General features: G+C 33.5%; 1 protein-coding gene across 13 annotated transcripts in view; it reads right to left on the bottom strand.

The window, feature by feature from the left end:
* The window catches only part of LOC117569553 (hemicentin-1), a 232156-nt gene that overhangs the window by 72326 nt on the left and 143826 nt on the right, over positions 1–16004 (bottom strand). For all 13 annotated transcript variants that reach the window (XR_004572264.2, XR_007955035.1, XM_052005552.1 and 10 more), the window contains exon 2: positions 2477–3209. Coding sequence is in view for 11 of the 13 variants with exons in the window: in XM_052005552.1 (XP_051861512.1) it covers positions 2477–2699 (223 nt within the window). In the remaining 2 variants the exon portion in view is untranslated. The remainder of the gene's footprint in view (positions 1–2476; positions 3210–16004) is intronic.

The raw sequence follows: 16004 nt of genomic DNA, 5'->3' as shown, positions 1-16004 counted from the left end.
TCTGTAAAACAAATGAGCTCAGAACTGTGGCTGTTTAACTGCATCGATACCCTGTAGCACACACACGCACACACACACATACAGTTCTCTGTTTCATGCTGTTGGGATTATTACTCTGCAGCTAAGAGAGGCTAAGCTTGCACCCTTATCTGAGTCCTAAGGGCAGTCGGGTTAATGGGATCAGCTGCATAGCAATCAGCTTCTGGAAATGAACGCGAAACAATGAAAAAGGAAGTGAAGTAGATCAGGAATTAATGCTCCATTAATCTCTTAAATCTGCTGAAGTTTTCAGAATTTAAACCTAATGTATTTCTACATATTTCTATCTGAAGTTAGCCTTTTTATAACACTCTTTACATAACCTTTTTATAGGGTATATAATGCAAATGGCAAAGTGCATTTTGTAAATCAGTTGGAGGCGCTTTTTTAATTTTAATTTAGATTTCTATTACAACGTCGTCTGGTTTATTATTTAATTAATTATGCACTTGCGCGCAACATTTTTATTATTATTAATTTAGCGCAGACAGCGGCAGAAAGAGCGAGGATGGAAAAATTGTGACTACAGCTCGGTCTTTCCTTTATTACAGCGGCTGTTCGTCTTCATTTTTGTATTTTGTTTTTTATTTTTTTTGTGCCGCTGCCGCTGTTCATTAGCATTTGTTGGACATCAGCTTTTGCGACTTTTCTTTTTGCCTTTCGCTCCATCTCGCTCTCTCTCTCTCTCTTTTATGCTGCCACCCACATTTGCCCATTTTTATGCCTGCAGCAAAAAATTGCATAGTTTTTTCGCATTTCTCAACTCATCCTATTTCATCTTTTTCGCTTTTGCCATGTCTAACAACGTACTCCATTTTTTGTGTGCACTTTGTCTTTTTTTTTTTGTTCTTGTTGCTTGTTGATGAGCTTGTTGTGTGTTGTTTTGCTGGGGCAAAGCAAAAAAACGGGGAGCACAGAGGCGTGGCGAGAATCGTGAGGTTTTGATATGCATATAGAGTAGAGAGAAAAGAACGGAATGAGAATGAAAATGAGAGAATGAGCTAAGCTAATTTCCTTACAAAACTCTTTTGTGCAATTTCAATGATGAGTCTACAATTTTCTTCTTGTTTTCAGTTTTACCTTCTTGCAGAAAATTAAGTACTATAAAAGAATAAACAAAGCGGCTTAAAACTCGGCAAATTCAACTAATTAACTGATTTTAAAGTTGCACAATAGCAGTGAACATATAAATTGTTTATTTGGTGAAGGTAACAAATGTGGCTGAAGGAGACTGTTGAATTTACTCATAACTCTCTTACGTAAAATAAACAAAACTATCAAGCCTTCAAAGAAATCTGATAATTCCAATTGTATCAATAGATTTAGTTCAATGTTTTAATACATTAAACTATATTTCTTGTAAAGAAATGTTTCATTCTTAAAATTTGAATATAAAATATACAAAACTATTAACCGTAAGAAGTTCTTTAAGGGAAACTACATTTTAAATTTGCAAATAAAAGATTTAGTTATAGTTTTTAAATACATCAAACTGTTAATAAAGCGAAATGTCTATTTTATTTGATTTGTATTTAAGAATTTAATGTTGGAATAAATGACAAAATATATAAAGCTCTAAACCAAATGAGGTTCTTCAAGAGGAACTGATATTTTAAATTGGCAATAATAGATTTAGTTATATTTGTTAATACATCAGACTGATAAAGAACTATTTCCTAATTTTACTTCTTTGACAATTTTCATCAAGAATTTCAGATCATTATTCTAGGCACTTTGTTTTGATGTTTTATTTAGTAAATCATTGATTTAAATTGACTTTTGTTTAACAATACAAACAAACTTATTAAAATGTGTTCCTCAATAACAAAATATATATTTAAAGCCAAATAAAATATGATAATTCTTTAACTATTACTGTTAAAAAAATGAAATGTTATCAACGCTCTATGTGTAACATATATTTGGTTGTATCGTCCAATTATTCGCATTGATTACACATCAACTAATCCAATATTTAATGAGCTACAATTGCCCACGTTAAGAGGGGAGCAAAGTGTTTTCTCCCACTCGGTTGTCTAGCCAGAGGACTGTGATCATTAGGCACAGTTCAAATAATTTGAATACGTTGTGCAAATGTTAATTTGTAAAGGGCATAATTAAATTTGATTATTCGATAGTTTTGCGAAGGGGACAAATTGAATTTTAGCTATCAATTGCAGCGGACCAAAAACAAACACCCTCCAGCTGTGAATATTCTCCTCATCCTCATTCCTCATTCCAATCTCACATAATTATGTTAATGATATTTTACCTTTTTAATGAGTTTTGGCTGGTCGCAATCTAGGCATTCACAGTCAACCCCCGCGACTTTTGCTTATTATAAGTATTCATATATACATTTTTTTTTTCATAAATGATATGGGGCACGTTAAGTGCATGAGAAGTGTGAGGGGTGAGGGGGATGGGTGGCACTTACCTATTTCGCCACTGACATGAGCAACAATTGCCAAGCAGAGCAACGGCAATAGCCATGTTCTCGTTGCCGATGATGTTGCTGTTGTTGTTGGTTGTCTCGTAAATCCGATTAGCGTTGGGTTTGAGGTCGAAGGGGAGCAAGAAAAGGCGGAGGGCGCGGGCGCTGGCGCTTTGGCTTTGTTGCTGCTGCTGCCGCCGCTGTGTTGTAAGCGCCTCAGCAACATGTTGCCGGTGTTAGAAATGTTGCCAGCTCGTCGCTATTAATGTTGTTCTTGTTCTCTTGCACTTTGTTGTCTTGGGGAGGAGCTGTTATAATTTGGGTTTGCTTTGTTTTTGCTTTTGTTTCAGCTTTAGCTTTTCTTTTTTTGCCTTTTCTCTTGCCACACTTACGCACATTCAATGTTCTGTTCTTGAGGGGGTCGGGGTATTGAGAGGGGAAGTGTGTGTGTGTTTACGTTTGTGTGTAGGTGTGTGTGTTTGTTTCGTTCGTTTGTCAGTTGTTTCTGTTGTCGTTGTCAGATTTCAGTTCTGTTCTTCTTCTTGTTGTTGTTGTTGCGTCGCTTTGGCATTTAGTTGATTTTTATGGTTTATTTCATAGATATTTCTCTTTGTTTTCCTTTTTCTTTTTTTTGTTGTTTACAATTTCATTTCCTTTTGCTTCGGCTTCACACTCAATGCCTTTGCTTTGCAAACTTTGGTATTAAATTTCAATGATTGAACATTTTGCAATTGTGCTGCAAAGAAAATTGGGAGAAAAAAACAAAACGAAAAACAATATTTTAGATTTATTGAAAATTTCATAGATAATCAGTAGACGCCTCGATGCCAGATTTCTTATCAACTATGTTAACGTTTTCTTTTCAAATGATGAAAAAAAATATATTATTAAAGTCTTTAAAATATTGAGCAGCTTTTTATAAGTTTTTGTTGGTATAATAAGAAGATTACTTGTAAATATTATTATTTTTCATTTTAATTATTATTATTATTTATTATTATTTTATTTATTTTTCTCTTCGTTAATTATTTTTTAAATTAATTTTCTAATAATTTGTTTTAATTTTTTTTAATATAGCTGTTTTAATAAATTTTGCTTTTATTAATTTGAATATTTTAAAAAGATTATTTCATAAAATTATAATTTTTTCATTATTTCTAGGTTTTGTTATATTATTTTTGTATGTTTTAAGGTAGAATTATTTTATTTTATTTTAATTTGATTATTTCATAGATGTTTTAATATTATTTTCTTAATTAATTTTGCACATTTTTTATATACATATGTATGTACATATAATTTCATAACTATTTTTATATATTTCTTATAATGTTTTTCTTGTTATTTTGAGTCACTGATTTTCATTTAATCTTCGATGGGTTATATATATTTGAATTATTTGTATTTTATTATTCTCTTTTAGTAAAATATTAATACAAATTATTTGAGCATTTGTTTCGTGCAATTTTCTTTTGGAAATTCATATATTAATCACAAGTCTCGGAAGTGTCATATATATTTGAACACATTTGGATATACGATTTAGCCTTTTATTTATGCATAAGAGGGCGTAAGTAAAACTTGCAATTGATATCGACATGTGCCACAATTCGGCTGCCTGCCTGCCACAAGCTGCACACGATTATTGTGTATTCCACACGTATTTGAATTTGAGATTAGAGCCATAAACACTTATACACAGCCCAAGGGACGGGAAAATGGGGATTCAATATACAATATACAAGTTGACAAGTTTTTCTAGGGAGCCTGGGCAAAATCAAATTTCACACGTGTTTCATTTTGGCAATTGATACGATTTGCTGCGATGCTTTGAAATAATTTCACATTTCCAATTATTTATTGAAATTTCTGCTTGTTGTCTACGCCATGATGATGATGACGTGATGATGAGGATAGATTTGATTACAGCAATTTGTGTTTTGTGTGTTTGAATGAAATTGCAACCTTGAAATCGATACTAGAAATTTGGATCAAAAAAACTGAATTAAAAAATTCGATTAGCCGCTGTGGAAACTTAAGCCTAATGAAGAAAAACTTTTGCAAAAGAATTTTGTTTTTCGTCATTTTTTGCAATCGAATCTTATTTCATTTTTTTGCTCGCTACAAAATAAACAAAATTGTGGGGAGGATTTTACAGGCTGCCCAATTTCCTAAAAGTATGCAGCAAAATATTTAGCAATTTTCTTGCTACTGTTTTCATAGCAAACTCAGCACGATGTTTGTCCAGTTGAAAATGAACTGAGAGTGAGAGGAGAGGAGCGGAGCGGAGAAGGGGGCATGCTTATTGATTTCATTGAAGGCCATACGTACACGCGGGCGTATGCGCAATATTTGCCTTTTGGCACTTGGCAAAGCGAACCGAAGCGGGCAAAATAAATAAATAGAGCAGAGCAACAACAAACAAATAATATTAACCAAAAACTAAGCCAAAATGTTGTTGATGAAAACGTGACTGGACACATTGAGTGGCCAGCGCACACACACACAACTATATATATATTTGATATATATATATATATGCACCCACACAATCATACAATAACAAGCACAAGCTCAAATATAAATACAAATACAGCAAACACAAATACAAATAATGCTTGCTCTACGTCGTTTATATAGTATATCAAACTTGGTCAATTTCTGCAGCTTTCTGGGGCACACACACACACACAGAACACAGTGACCACCAAAAGTCAACTGCCTGTCCACCCAATGCTATGCTATTTATATATACGTATTTAGATAGATATACGTATTTGTCCCATTTCATGAGTTTCAGTTTATGATGTTTTATTGAAAACTTATTTCATCTCTTCCACATCTCGTTCCACATTTCTCTTCATAAATTCTCCGACTGTTTGTTTAATTCTGCCGCTTGGCGAATCGCATAATTAAAGCAACAGACAATATTTTGCTGGTTTTCATATGCAAAGACGGAAATTACCTCACGATAGCAACCGAAATGAGCCTGTCATAAAAGTTGTCTTATGTCATATGAAAACTCACGAGGGCTCACAATACGAGTATAAAAATATATAATTCCAATTACTTTGCGAGCTTATAAAATGCGAATGCGAATGAGAAATGGGAAATGGCAGAGCGTATAATATTATTTTAATGATATAGTATTAAAGCTCTTTGCTCTGATTTTGGCAACGTGATTTACGTCTCCTCGAATGTTTGCAGCTTCTAATATGAGAAATTCATTGTAGTAACTTTGCATTCAGAATGTCAAAAATTCAGCAGAAATCTATTCAGCATTCAACATGTATTGAAGTTAAAACTGTTTGATTTCGAATTGGAATTTTCTCCGAATGCTTTTATTTCACATTGAAAAACTCTGGGCAAAAAAAATAGAAAGAAATCAATGATCTACAGCTTTTAATTTTGTAACAACTTTCCCTAGAGAATCTTAATATTTCATTCGAAATCTATTTAGCATTCATTAATTGAAGTTAAAACTGTTTGATATTGATTTGAAATTTCTTTTTTGATTTACATTTAAAAATGAAAGCTGAACGAAACTATTCTTCAGACAAATGTCTATTCAATATTATAGATATAAATCAAAAAAATTAAATAACCGATGATATTTTAATGGTCTGCAGCTATTAGTTTTAAGCAATTTGTTCTAAGGGACTCTAAATATTTCAGTTGAAATCTATTTAGCATTCAACATGCACTTAACTTAAAACTATTTGATTAGAAATTTACTTTTTTCTGAATTAAATCTGAATAAAAACAATTAACAGTTCTGTATACAAAATAATATAAAATTGTGGGGCAATAAACAACACAAATTAATGGCGAAATGATTTCCCTAATCTGCTTAATTTTATACATATTTGTGAGACGCTTCTTAGATCGAATAATGCATTCATGTGACAAGGCATATTTCTCACTATATAAAAACCTTTAATCAAAACAAATCTGATTAGATTTGTATTAAAATAAACAGTAAAATATATCCAATTACTTTCTCGAACTGTCAGTCGCAATAAAGATATTCATATTGCTTTCAAAATGAAAAATGTATTTACAAATTTGCTAATCAAAACTCTGCAATTGCTGTCTCAATTATTTTGTGCTTTTTGCAATGCTAACAACACCTGTCTATCAAAGCTGTCCGTCGACTGTTGAGGCCAGCAACAAATATGATATAAATTTTGCTGTTGTAACTAATCTTAAAGCCATTTGCTTTAAATGGCCGTCAGAGCAGCGACAGGCAACTAACTAGCTGTCTATTCTATTTCCCTCCACTCTCCACTTTCTCCCTCTCCTGAAGTCCTTCTGGCAGTGCTTGATTGACAGCCGCTTTCGCTGCTGGCTGCCATTAATCAGCTTAAACAGCTGGCGCGTGCAAAATTAAAATATCTGTTGAGGGGAGCGAGCTCAGCAAATGAAGTGGCATCAAATTCTAGCCAGGGATAAAGAAAACTTCCTCAGCAACAGGAGCAAAGAAATCATAATAAGTACAGAGAAGAAGAAGTCTTTTACCCTTCTCTTCACTTTGCTCTCTGATAACTAGTATTTCATGTGTTGTTATTCTCATTATTTGTTTAGGGTTTTGGTTTTTTATGCTTTTGATTTGTGTGTGTTTTGTGCGCTTCGTTTTTTGTTGATTTATTTTTGGCTTGTTAATCTCTTTGGCCGTGTCCTTCTCATCCTTTTTCCTCGTTTTTTAAGCAATGACATGAACTATGTGTGTGGGTTCTATGTAATTTCCCGTATGTGTGTTTGTGTGTTGCTTCATTTATTTCATTTCTCATTTCTTTTGCGACATTTTCTGGTGTTTTTCCGTCTTCGTTTTGTTTCATTTCGTTCCGCTGCTTGTCGATTGCCATTGCTCTCTCTCTCTCTACCTTTTGTAGCATTCTTCTGGTTTCATTTCAGCTTTGCTCTTTACTTTGGCCTTGTGGTCATTCAACTGTAAGCAGAACCGAGAACAGAGAGAGAAAAATACATAAAAAATTATTAGATTTTTCTTATACTTTTTTTTGCTGGCGACTTTTTGCTCATATATTGTATGGGGAACTAAATTGCTTTTGTATGCATATGCCGGATGGTTGGATGGATGGCTAGCTGGCTGGACATTGCTTGCCGTTAGAAAGAGAGATAAAGAAAGAGAGTGAGAGAGAGAGAGAGAGAGAGAGAGAGAGAGACACCTACATACAATCGTGGGAAATTAGGCAGAAACATATTTAAGGCGATTTTCTTGATGAGATATCGTTTAATGGTTTGCTGTTTATCTTTGCACGTTCTTTTGGTCTCTAATGAACAGTCAGCAAGTCACAAAAACTTCTACTACTTTCCTTCCACTTCCTCTTTATTTCCCAATTCCTTCTTCTTCTGCTTCGAACATTCCAGCTCATATTGCTGCTCATCATCTTAGCATTATGCCCTCATTCAAGGCTGTATGAGAATGTGCTGCTGCTGTTGCTGCTCAGCGGGGCATCAAAATGTCTGCATATTAAGTATACGCACGCATTACGTATACGTACTTGTTAAATTGCCATTGATAAACAAGCAAAAGGCAACGCAATGGGACGCATTTTGTGGCAATCTAAACATTCTTACTTACAGCCATTTCCCAGTTTGTCGTGTGGGAGCAATATCGAACGAAAGAGAGATACACAATAAATTTATGGGACAATCAACTTTAAAATCATGAATTGAAAGTTTGCGGGAGATTTCCCACGCAGAAGGAAAACTAACAAAAACGGCAATAACAAATCATTGTGAATAACTGAAATGCTTTCTTTGCACAACTTTCAACCATTTAGGAGTGCTTACCGCCGCTTTCACAGTTAGTTATTTCTTATCAATGCCTTAAACGGCTCATTACGACGCCTGACAATTGCCTGTGAAGTGCGAGAACAATAGCAAAATAGGCAATTAAACTGCGGTAGAGAAATCATCGCATAAAACAAAAACAAACACACAAAAAAATATGAAGGTAAACTCTGTCTCTGTTTGTTTGTTTTTTTTTGTCGTTAATTAAAGAGTCGCGAGTGACGCTATAAATCTCTAGGGGCGTAACTATAAATATGCTTTGAGTTATGTTTATGGCTTAGGAAAGCGTCGAACGAGTCGCGGACACGTGAGTTGCGCATTAAAAATGGCAATTTTGTTCTTCTTATTTTGCTCGGTGGCACTTTCATAATTTCCACAATATGCAAACATATATTTAAACAGCGAGAGCGAGAACGAGAGACAGGATCAGCCACTGGCTGAGCGGCCGCATTGTTTATGGCCAGGACGAGTGGCTAAGCCAAAAGCTTTTGCCCGTTGTCCACTTGGCTGAATTTTTTTCTGTTTTCTGCTCTGCTCTGTGCAAAAGACAAACCCATAAAAATGTCACAATTCATCAACGCCGCTAAGTAGTTTCGTATTTTATAACATGCTCCAACTTTTTTGCTGTAAATATATATGGTATATATATATTTTTCATTTTTCGCTACTCAAAATTTGTGAGCTAAACTTTTTAGTGTGACCTCAGCGACGCTTGGTTTAATATAGTTGTAGCAACATACTTATTAAAATGGCATTCAGATTTTAGCTCGCACTCTCTTTCATGGCTTATTTAAATTATAAAATTTCGCTTGCATATTTCAGTATCCCACAAAATAAAAGAATGTGTACGAAGAAAGCTAAAACAACTTTACTGGGCATTAGTTTCTCATGAATTTTGAAGCTTGAACCTGGTCAAAAATTAGCATAACACCCACAACATAGCTGACGTCAAACAACGAATAACGAACAACGAACAAGCAACAAGAATATCTTTACAATATGAATATTTAAGATGGCTTCAAAGCGAAAGACAAACAAGCGCGCTGTCAAAATATCAAGTCAACTGGAAAATTGTAATTCAAAGCACAAGAATTATTTGTTTGCTTAGGAGAGCGCACAAAAAGCACATTAAAAAGCCACTAACGATGAGCAGAAAAAGTCAGGAGAGAGAGAGAGAGGTTCGGTGTTTGGCAGGAATTAGATTAGATGTTTATATTTAGAGCTTCAATCAACTATTTATAAAAAACGAAATTTAGATGATCATTGTTAGATGGAAAAATGTTCATTTAATCTCTTGAATATTATTAATAATAATGTATACTTTAAACTTAGCTTTCGTATAATTTTAAAGCTTATCTCCTAGAACTGATATAATAAAAATTCATAAAACATATTGTTAGAAAACAATTTGATTCTTTCAAGTGTTTCTCTTTGAAATAATAATTGATTAAAAATATTGTCAAATTTTAGAGCTCTTGACTGAAAATTTTTTAAATTTTAATTTAATAAATAATATAATATTGTATAAGTTATTATACAAAAGTCTTATGTATTGACTATTTTTATATAAAAAGAAACCCAAATTAAATTTTGCATTTAGATTTTGAATTGCCTAAGACTCGTTTAACATATAAAACACATTAAATAGCATAAAACAATATAAATTATATTGTAAAAGAGCTGTAACTTTATTGTTATCAAGTTATCACATAAATGCAGTTTTTTATTTAGTTTTCTGATGATGACTTACAAAATATTAATTCCAGAGTATAAAAAATGAATATCCATATTGTAAAAATGCAATTAAGTGAATTATAAATGGAAGAAGCTATTGAATGTATCTTTCTATACTGTTTCCTTGAATTTGCTTCCACTTAAACACTGTTTAGTAGTTTCTTGGCAACATTCGTTTTAAGCTTGGCAACATTGTCAGCTTGTGAACTATGTGCAGATAAATAACGATCTACTCACACACACACACACTTAGAAAGACTTGAATGCGTGTAACAAAACGAGTCCCATTTGGCTGGTTTATGCGCAACATGCGTCATAAATTCCAAAAGTTTTAATTGACTTGCCAACAATTAACCGAACCATGGAAGCTTGGGCTCTCATAATCAACAAGGCAACAACTTAAACAATTTGCCATACTCATCGCAAAACAAAATGGCGTCGCTGTTGCTGCGCATCGCTTGTGTTGACAAAAATTAACAATATTTCCCCACACACACACACACACCAATACACGCACACACATACATTCATCTATCGATGAAAGAGTCAACAGCAACAACAGCCAAAATACGCAGCAAAGTGTCAGAAAAGCTTTTAAAAAATTTTCTACCATGGTCGCATAGTTGCTTTACTTTGCCTTCTCTGCCCCTCTCTCTCTTTCTCTGCCCGTCTTGCTCACTCTTGCTGCATTTTATTAAATGCATTTATGGCTCTTTTCTTTCTTTCTTTTTTTTTTGGGGGGGGGGGGGCGAGTTTTTTTTACAATTTTGCTGCCTGTGAAAAGCTCATGCATTTCAATTTTTTATACTGTTTACGCCATTTTAACTTTATTGTTGTTGTTGTTGTTGGCCAGACAGGGACAGCAACTATCTGTGTATGTGTATATGTGCGAGTATGCGTGAGTGTGTGTGTGTGGATAGACATGGCAAAAGTGAAATGGTTATCGCGCTTGTTTGATTTAATTTATTGGCTTAGCGCCATTGTGGCCTGATGTGCAACACTTTACACACAACACTCTTTTTGTTGCCCTCTTCTCCCTCCTCCCAGCTACTTCCCCCTCAGAGAGGGCATTGCGACTGCCCCGAAGTGGCTTTTTGGGAGGCCAACCAACAAGCGCTTCCAGTCAATCTACTCGACGCTCGGCTTTACAGTTTGTTGCATGTTGTTGAGTTTTTGCAGCGCGCTCGCCTTTTTTATATGATTATACGACTTGTTTGCATCGACTGACTTAAAGGGTATATCTAGTATATGTGGTATATTTGGTATATAAAATATATATGTTATATATAGTGAATAAGGTATACACAGAATATATAGTATTTATAATATATGTTATACATGCTATACATGGAATATATGGTATGCATGGTATATAAAATACTAAAATATACTATATACTATATACAGTATACATATATCCGCAGCATGCAATTGCAATTACTTCAGACTTGCTTGCATCTGCTGACTTGAAGGGAAGATATAGTATATATTTATGGTATATGTAGTATGTATGGTACTATCAGTATATATTGTATATATATAATATATTTGGTATATATAGAACACACATACCATACAATATACCATATAGTACACATGGTATATATAGTATATATACAAAATACCATATATTATATATGGTATTTATTCACCGCATGCAACTGCAATTATTTCAGACTGCTTTACAGAGTATCTGTCAGTCTTCACTCTTAATTCACATCAACTCTACTTTGTTTTTTCTCACTGTGCACTCTGATAAAAGCTGCTGATTGTTGGCCATGTCTTGTGGGCTCTGGCCGAGACCCGAGTTTGTATACATTTTTTTGCGCTCTTCTCTGTTTTTTTCTGTGGCCAAAAGGGAAGCTGCTGTGGCTCTGTGGTCTCAACATGCAGCGTGGTCACTAAATATATTAAAAGCGAACGCAACATTGTCGAAGTGCTTGTTTACAGCCGTTGTTTATGACAAACTGACAAATACAGCGACGCGCGTTGTGCGAGTCGCCAAATTAATTATTTCTTTATTTATTTATGCCACGTTGACGATGTATTCCATTTGATGCTGCTGCTGCTACTGCTGCGCATTTTCAATCAGCTTCAATCAACCCTTGTCGGCATTTTTTTGGTTCAATCAATTACAATTCCTAATTTCGTTCACGCTTCTTTTGACAGCCACAGAATCCCCAAGTAACTAACAACCACCACAACGAAAAATAACGCCCACAATTTGCTGGCGGCAGAACAATGTGCAAATCATTTGCACGAAAATCAAACAAAAACACTTAACAAGTGCGTTATTTGTGGTCCAAATTGAAAAGATACCCTGTAAGCTAATTGAGGAAAATGGGTGACTGATGAGGAAAGAAACTGTGGAAAATTAGAAGAAGTTTCTGAATGGCATATGTACATAAATGAAATAAAGATTGAAGGAAACCCCGAAATTAATTTATAAATAAATAATCAATAAATAAAAATAAAAAACAAACACTTAAATAAATGAATGAATTAAATTATCAAGTCTCTAATAAGAATGTTGAATTGACACAACTAACAAATTAATCACTATTTGAGCCTAGGAGTCTATTGCCATTTAAAATATTTAATATCGCAATAATAAACTCACTTTTTGATATGAAGGAATGATAAATTAATAAAAAGAAAAAATTTTAAATAACATTTCTTATTTAAAATAAAAGTGTAACTATATAATATTTGCTCAAAATACGCTCAAAAATAAAGTATTTATTGATTTTCAAATAATTAGAAACTGCAAATTAACTACAAGAAACTTTATACATCTTTCAAATTACATATGAGAATGAAAATTATTAAAAAATTTTAATAAACATGGGATTTTATTTTACTTCAATTCTTCATTATAAGTACAAGTTTAGTAAAATATTTAAAAATTACCAAAATTCCTAATAAAGTATTTCTCTACTTTAAAATATTTATAAGCTCAGTGTGTTAGCTGCAGGATATTTCATAGTCTCTTATTCCCTACTAAACCACACACTTTTCTTCTGTGCAATGCTAAATGAAATCAAAAATAAACAAAATTAAAACTAAGCAATTGAGTTTTCGTCAATCGCTTGTGATGAATTATACAATGATAAGAAAATTATGTGTTGAATTTCCAGCGATGAAATCAAATGTGATAAATCCCCCGGGCATCGATTCAAACATAGCTGTTGCTGTTTTTACCTAGGGGTATTATTTTTTTCTTCCTTCGGGGGATGCTTTAATTTTAATGTGGATCGCACTTAGGAAGCATTTACGTGGCATACATAACGAGGGGCTTTCATTTGGTTGCCGCAAAGTCACATGTCACACACATTGAAAGTTTGATTCGGCAGGCTGTAAACACCAAACAGACGCCAAGTCACGCACACACACCCCAAACAACATGACTCGATACCGAAAAACATCGAAGTTGCCACACAGAGACACATGTCACAATGCGAGGGGTGAAAGTTGGAGGGGAGAGGGGAGAAGGAAGAAGGAGAGAGTTTGGGTGTTTGCCAGGCTATTTGCTTGCCCTTTTTTGACATTTGCTGCCAAAGTTGATATTATTAATTTACAGCGCGTAGCTCAAGCGCTTTTGCTGATGGTATGTGGTATGCCACACGCATTTTCCTGCCACTTGCCACTTGCCACACACACACATACACGCACACAGAGAGGCCATAATCATAAAATCATTTTATTGCGCTTGGCAATTTCATTATTTAGGATTTTAATGTAATTTCTCCCCGTTGGATTTTCCATGTGCAACATCTCAAATTTCACTTGGCTAAGCAATTGGCCCGTCAATTGGCGAACAACTTGCCCCAAAATGTATACTATATATAGTATATATGGTAGATATCGCTGCGCTAATTAGGCACATGCTCAGAGGTCGACGAGGAGATAAAACTTTGTGCCCAGCTATTTGACTAATTAATTTGCAAAAACTCATTTCGTTTTTGTTTTTGTCCGCAATTCTCCAATGTGTGCTTAACACAACTTTGCGTGCAGCAAGTGCAAAAAATACGACAGAAGTAGCACAATTCAAAAGGATCTAGAGCTAGATGGCACGACTTCCGAATACCTGACGTTCTCAGCTCTGAGATAACATTAGGTAAACGATAAATATATGAAAAAGCTATGGATAAATTTTGATGTTATCCGAATAAATATTTTATGTTTACTTTGACAAATTTTTAAGAATGTTCTTGTACAAAAGTTTAAATACAACTAATGAAATAGAAATGTATTTCAAAATTATTATTCAAGTATATAGGAAATATGATTATTTACATAGCTTCAAAGAATGACTTCATTGTCCAGAGAAGTTTCTTAAAACAAATATTTCCCATCTTTAGAACACTATGAAAATAAAATAAGAAAAATATGATTTTTCAATGAAGTGTCTTTTAATTTAAGCTGGAATTGATGCGTAGAATTTGACCGTCAAATGTCATCAATCATTTGCATATTAAAGAATACTATACAAACAGAATATAGTAGTATAGTATAGCTTATAATAATGCTTCTTTTCTACTATTTTATTTAAGGTGAAGGATCTAAAAATGTAGTCTAATAAAATCTGACTATTAAATCTCATCAATGATTTGCATATTACAATTTTATATTACATTACTATTATACACGTAATTTTGATTATTTTTACTACGTGTTACGAGCACTTTGCAAAAATAATAAATACCCTTTATGAGCGCTCTTGAATGCTGTCTGGGAGCAAGGAGTTAAAAAAAAGGCCAACTCAGACAAGTCCCTCGAGGTGTGTGTGTGAGGTGTGTAAAAAACGAAAACAAAAATATAATAAAATAAAAAACGACATCGCAGGTGTTTGTGGTGTGACATTTGGTAAGTTGCACATAAATTTAGATTAGAAAAGGTAATACTCATTCGTACATATATGAGTGTTAGTCATAAATGTGTGAGTGTACGAAACGAAACGAAACGAAACGAATGCATGCTTGTCGTAAATTCATCAGCAGATATCAACGCACACCATCAGAGAAAGCATAAAAACAAATAAATAAAAAAAGCAGCACACAAACACATACGAAGAAAATGCTAAAATACTACTGAAATTAAAATGAGAAAATGAGAGGCGAAACAAATAAATAAAAGCAAGGCATGAGAAATGTTTCGTGTGTGGTTAACAATTTGCGTGTGTTTTTTATTTATTTTTTACTTGTGCGACTCGTTGGGCTTATCCTTTTTACTCTCTTCTTGGATAGCACACACACACTCGCAAACGAAGCAGACTTGTTTGCATGCGCTTTTCAACACTGGCGCACAGTGCTGCACAAATTGCAGTGCGATATTTGGCAGCATACGAGTATATGGTAATAATATTTCACAGTAAAATAATTTCAATTGTTGGTGGCACTGCCAACATGTCGCGACATGTGAAAAAATTGTACAAAAAAAAGTAGAATTCAAAGATTGCACGACTTGAAGATGCTCTGTAAATTCAGCTATTGAAGTGAAGGCATCAAATAAACTTGAAATGCGATGGGTTTGAACTTAAGTTGCAATAATATGTGAGATGTTGCACTATAAATAAATTTAAAAAAACAAAGAGTGTGACCAAATTCTATTAAACTTTTATAGATTTATATATCGAAATAAATTGTAGTACGCAGCAAACTTATAAATTAGCTAAAAAGAACAAATTTCTTCACGATATTTGTTTACCTGTCAAACTGCGTTCGAATATACAAGAATATGTTCTTACTATTTTACTATTTATAGCGTGTACTGTTTCATAAATACATTTAAAAAAAAAAGAAAAAAATAAACGAAATAGAAAATTGATTTATTGGGTTTTTGCTAGTGTTGTGTAAACATCCTCTTATTTACTTTTTGCAGTGAATTAGGTTATTGGACTTTATTGCAATCATTGTTGATTGTTTTATTGCACTCATATTGCTCGATGTTGTTCATAGTTTAATTTCGATCATAGGCATATATA

The sequence above is a fragment of the Drosophila albomicans genome, chromosome 3 (genome assembly GCF_009650485.2).
Source record: "Drosophila albomicans strain 15112-1751.03 chromosome 3, ASM965048v2, whole genome shotgun sequence".
In the NCBI taxonomy this organism is placed as follows: Eukaryota; Metazoa; Arthropoda; class Insecta; order Diptera; family Drosophilidae; genus Drosophila; species Drosophila albomicans.
The sequence above is the reverse complement of the archived record's forward strand: the minus strand, read 5'-3'. Positions and strand labels throughout refer to the sequence as shown.